Source organism: Pinus tabuliformis, chromosome J (genome assembly GCF_031772625.1).
Source record: "Pinus tabuliformis cultivar Carrire ecotype Pingquan chromosome J, CPIR1, whole genome shotgun sequence".
NCBI classification, from domain to species: domain Eukaryota; kingdom Viridiplantae; phylum Streptophyta; class Pinopsida; order Pinales; family Pinaceae; genus Pinus; species Pinus tabuliformis.
Window position 1 is genome coordinate 1,088,157,199 of NC_142295.1, and position 6,000 is coordinate 1,088,163,198.

At 28.7% G+C, this 6,000-nt stretch overlaps 1 protein-coding gene across 1 annotated transcript in view; it reads left to right on the top strand.

The window, feature by feature from the left end:
• LOC149230801 (jacalin-related lectin 3-like) overlaps positions 1-3,836 on the top strand; it is a 95,637-nt gene extending 91,801 nt beyond the window's left edge. The window contains exons 11-13 of the mRNA XM_089379059.1: positions 249-443; positions 1,163-1,381; positions 3,554-3,836. Coding sequence (XP_089235185.1) covers positions 249-443; positions 1,163-1,381; positions 3,554-3,616 — 477 coding nt within the window. The 3' untranslated portion in view covers positions 3,617-3,836. The remainder of the gene's footprint in view (positions 1-248; positions 444-1,162; positions 1,382-3,553) is intronic.
• The last annotated feature ends 2,164 nt before the right edge of the window (positions 3,837-6,000 follow it).

Here is a 6,000-nt window from a genome sequence, read left to right on the forward strand (position 1 = left end):
TGTTTTGAATTAATTCGGTGAGATTCAGTGCTGTTTGAATTTCTGGAACAATTCAAACTGAGGAGAAACGTTTAATTATTAATAAAAATATGTTTTAAAAAAAATATTGGTCATATTTACGATTTGTTATTTTCTATATAAAATCTAAATAAAAAAAATAATATTAAATTTTATGTCAATTATGATATTATTCGTTTATTTTATTTTAGGAAATGAGGAAGTTAATTATTTGAAATTTGGTTTTTCAGATTCCGAAGGCTATATCAGTTGGCCCATGGGGAGGCGAAGGTGGAGATTCATGGGATGATGGGGTGTATGCCGGCATTCGCCAAATAATATTAGTTCACGGAAATGTGATACATTCCATCAACATTGAATATGAAAGGAATGGGGCTTTTGTTTGGTCGAAGCATGGAGGAAGCGGAGGAAATAATATTGAGAAGGTATCGATCTAATTAGAATTTTAAAGTTTATATGTATTTAAAAGTATGAAATGAATTTAAAGTTTATATTTAATTTTTTTGGTTTGTTATAATATGTTTGTGATTTGAAAATTTGTGTTTTATAAGAAATTTAGAGGTTTTAAGTAGAAATTTTTTGGTAGAAATCACAAAACATAAATTTTTGGTCAAAATATTTCTCTTATATAATTTCTATGGTTAATTTATTATAGATCACAAAAGCTTAACCGCAAATTAGATATATTTAAGTTCTTAAAATATTTTTGATTTGAGTTACACAATTTTTTATATAGTTAAATTTTAAATAACTACTTTTAATTATTAAAAAATTTAAAATCAAAACAAAATCTTTTAAAACGAATCATTGAAACAAATTATAAATATTTAAAAATATATAAAAAATTATATTTATTAAATTATTATCTATAAATATAATTGGTTATATTTAGAAAATTAGAATATATTTAATTATATGAAAGTGGTGGTTGTTTTTTCTTTTTTAATTATATGAAAAGAAATGCATTAGATAAATAAATGAAATTTAAATTAAACTAAAAATATATGAAAATTAATATGAAAAAAAATAGCATTTATTTATTTATAAATTATGATATACTTTTGATATGTATTTTGTAATTATGTTAAACTTGTACCATTATTCAATGATTACTGAATTTTTATTTTTTCTTTTTATGTGTAAGATTGAATTGGATTATCCTAAGGAGAGAATCACATCAATAAGTGGACATTACGACAGTTATCTGAGGTCACTCACTTTTGAGAGCAACGTGAAGATATATGGTCCTTACGGAGTTGAAGATGGCACATATTTCTCATTACCCATGGCAGAAGGGAAGATAGTAGGCTTCCATGGTCGAAGTGGTTGGTATATAGATTGCATTGGGGTATATATTTCAAAGGTACAGACATTTTTTGTTTTTGTTTTTTGTTTTGTTTTCTCCTTTGTAATATTTCAAATTTACAAGCGCGAGCAATCTCAAAGGTACGGACATTCTTTTTTTTGTGGTTTTATTTGTGTTTCCTTTGTTTAATTTTAATAACATACGTGTCATATGCATATAGGATGGATTTAAAAGAACTTTTTATTTTTATTAATTGATTTTTTTTAAACTGATTTTTTTCAAGGATTAGGTTGTTTTCTTTTAGTTTTATTAATTAGGTTGTTTGATTAGTTTTAATCAGAAACACCAAGTTTATTAAAGTAATTTTTCAAGTCTTTTATATAATTGTTATTGTATTTTTTAAATTTCTTATGAATGATTTTTTATCCAAAACTTTTTACATTAATTTTAGAGAAATCCAAAATTTATTAAAATAAGTATTCTAGTATTTTGTATTATTGTTATCAAATTAAGTATAATATTTAGTTTAATATGTAATAGTTATAGGGATTTATAGTATATCTTCGTACAATTTTAGGGTTTGGAAGATGAGTTTTTTCTTTGATTTATATTTTTTTGGAATAAATTCTCAAATAAATACATATTTTTTAAATGAAAGATTTAAATAAATTTTCAATATATTATTTTTCATAAGTAGCTCCTCAATTAGTGCAACTGTGAGAAATATATTTTCTTTTGAAATAAACAACTTGTAGTAACAAGAAGGTTAAATAAATTTTCAATATATCATTTTTCATAAGTAGCTCCTCAATTAGTGCAACTGTGAGAAATATATTTTCTTTTGAAATAAACAACTTGTAGTAACAAGAAGGTTAACATCCTTTTTCAGTGTTGGAAACACATTTATCGAGGTTTTCTTCATAATTTTTCACACACTGACCTACTAATTTTCATTAAAACTAAAATAATAACCTCAAAGTCCCAATGCATACAAAATTAAGTTTAAAAAATGGCGTGTTGTTCTTCATGGATTTTGACATTATGCAACACTCAGATGAGAAAACATAGTTCTTTCTTGTGATATTGGGCTTTATATGAGCTAAAATAATTTGGAAAATGAGAGAAAAAAATATCAAGGAAGGAGGAACAAAAAAATTAAGGAATGCGAAATTAGGGGAAAAGTGGTAGAATTTAGCCATGAGAATGTTGAGTGTTTCATGTTGTAGCCAAGAATGGAAGTATACTAAGCACATATCCCAAAACATAATTAAATTTAATAATTTTGAATGCTAAGAGAAAAATCATCAAGTGAGGTAGATAATGTTAATAGGTGAGTGATTTTCCAAAGAGAGGAAAATTTCTAAGTTTGATAGTCAGTAAGCCCAATTATCAGCGTTGGAAGATGAGAAACACTCCATGGTGGTTGATTTGACTTTTGAGGGTGAACCACTAAAGTAAGAAGATTGACACAATGGCATTGATGTATTACTAGATTACCCAACCAACCATTTACCTTTTATTAGGGAAAATATCAAAAAATAGTAAAGTTTGTAATGTGCATATACTCCTATATGAGCCATAATTCCAACTTTATACGCATTGTATATTTCAAAATTATTTCAACTGAGCTCATAGTTTCCATAAATTAACAACTTTTATACCATTAATTATACAATTTTCACTCTTCTAGAGGAACTAGTATGAATGAACTATCAACTTGAATGAACTAGTATCTTCCTCTTCTCATCTGTACTAAAGGCAGGAATTTGGGTTGTTTATTGGCCTTATCTCCCGGCGAGCTTGAAGTTATTGTATTTGGATGCCTATTTTACTGGTTTTGGAATTGGTTGTCTATATCATGTACAAGCCTCTCAGCGTTAATGTTGTTGAATGTTGACTAGTTTATATTTAATTCAATGATCATTGTTGTTATCATTACATTCTCCTTGCATGCTTCTAGTATCATGTTGGTTATTTTTGTTTTGTGAATGATATGTCTTCTCATCCTTGTCTAGAAATTTACGTGTATTAAATGAGCATTGATTTGAGCTTGCTAGATAAGCACAAAATCTATAAAATCTATCATAGAAAATGTGTTGGTTAGCTAGGCATAAAAACAATGTTGAAAGCTATTTATTTCTATGGAATTATATGTATCAATGATAAATCTAATTATCTGAAATGCACTTCATACTAACATTTTATATCATCCCTTTGTTTTATTTTTAGGTTTCCCAATCCGAGGAAATAGAAGATGGAAATGAAAACAATGATACGGTTGGATCAATTTGAGATAATGATGATGGTGGTGGTTTCACTAAATATGAGAGTCCAAATACTAGTGTAGATGCATAGGTTATTTGCATTATATCATTGACATGTTGTATATTTTACTTCACTTATGTAAATATGTTCACTTTATGGTTTGGACATCATATTGACTTGTTTCATTTAGTGGCATTAGGAAATGGTTATACAATCATCATTTTGATTTTTTTATTTTATTTTTAAATATGACGATTATAAAAAGTTGTTTTATAGGATATTATAAATATGTCTAGGATATTATATATATGTCTATTTGAATTGATTATTTAGTTTTCTATGATGATGTCCATGACATCATGATGTGATTATATTGAAATCATATATACTGACTTGTTTGATTTGATGGAGATGATGATGTTGCTACAAAATTACGTTTATTATATATTTTTCCACAGTAAAATTTTAGGCACTAGGGATGGCGTGGGGAAAAATCAACCTCCCTCTTATCTTGAAGGCAAGAGGGAGGATGTTGATATCATGCCAATGCCACATTATACACTCATTTAAGAGCACCACATAGATTATTATTTTCTAAAGCTTAATATTTCACATATAATATTTGAACCTTCGTGGTGGAGGCTAAAAAACTATTTTTCCCACCCATTCTAGCTAAACCAATTTGACAAAATGTTTGGACATTAGGGACTACCTAGGGAAAGAAATAACCCTACTTCTTTGCCCAAAGTTAAGATTAAAGTTGTTGATACAATGTCAAAGCCACATAATATACTCACTTAAGAGCACATATATTACTCTTTTCAAGAAGGTATAATGTCATTTACAATATTTAAAACTAGGGGGAGAGGATAACAATCATTCCACCCAACCGTCTAAGTTAAACCCAATTGACATACTTTTCTTATATCTATTGAGCATTGTTGATTTTAATTAATTGCAATTTTGTATGGAAAAATCATTATCTTGAGATATTGTTTGTATAAGGAATATTTTATTGATGCACATTTTTTTTTAGTTAGGATGAATGCCTTTAATTTCACTTTAACTACCTTAACGCGTCTTATAATGTTAATTCAAGTTGAGATATATGTTAAATATTGTATTTATTTTGTATTTCTTAAAATAATTTGAATTAAAAAATGAGTATAATAACATTAGCATTAAACAAAAATATTTATTAGGTGAAATACCATATATGAACTTGATGAATATGGGAAAGAAAGATTGGAAGAAAAACTTAATGCTAAAATGGTTGAAATACTAGAAGAAGCTACATTATGAGAAAAAATCAACACAATACACATTGCTACTCTAGTTAAATTGCATGATGCTAAACCTAGCACAAAAGTGTGTCAGATAAAATTTAGAAAAACAATTAATGAAAAATGTAATGTGAGAAAAATTTGTCATTAAAATTAGTACCAAAATCAATGTAAAATAAAAAATTTATCATTTAGCACCAAATTTTGTGTTGAAAAAAATGTTCTACATCGACAGGAAAAATACATTGAATTTAGAGATAAACTTGGTCTTAATGGACTATTTTGTTACAGTGAAAGAAATACATTAAATAAAAGAAAAATAATGCAAGTTATCTACAAATAATCCATTTGTGTAACATTGAGCTCATCCTCAACTATACGTTTTTATAATACTTAGCAATGCATTCATGAACTCCTTCATTTACCTAATATTTCTCTCATGGCTCCCTAGTCATTGGAAACTGCAATCACTTAATATAATTTTATAAAAAAATATATGTTGAAGTAAAATTATTGTTGGAATGTGCCCCTTTGGAAGATAATATGTCTAGGTTATGTCAAAAGAAACTTTTGCCTTATGTAAAAGAGGTACACCCCGTGTAAGTCTAATGAGGAAACTTTAAATCATCTTTTTACCACCTGTCCTTTCTCTCGGAAGATTTGGGAGGAGGTCACTGGGTTTCTCAAGGTCTTGGCACATTGGGGAAACGAGCCGCTGGCCGAATCCTGGAGGAAATGGTGGCACACATACTCAGATGGGAATATGAGGAACCTGCCGATTATCTTCTGCTGGGGTGTGTGGCTCGCGAGAAATAAGAGTCTGTTTCAAGACCAAATTACACCGCCCTCTGTCATTGCCTCTAATATAGCAGCCATCTATCATGCTCTGCCTCCCCCTGAAGCAAAGAAAACCAGAACGATTCAGAACAATCTCATAATACAGGAGGATATCCCATGCGGCTTCTTTGACAGAGCCTCTCAAAATAATCGGGCCGGCGCAGGTATGAGCATGCACATCAATTCAGAACACATTCTAAAAGCCTCAGTTGGGCTGGGCCCAGGAACAAACAATTTTGCAGAACTCTCCTCTTTGCGCTTACTTCTTTGCTGGCTTCAACACAAAAACAT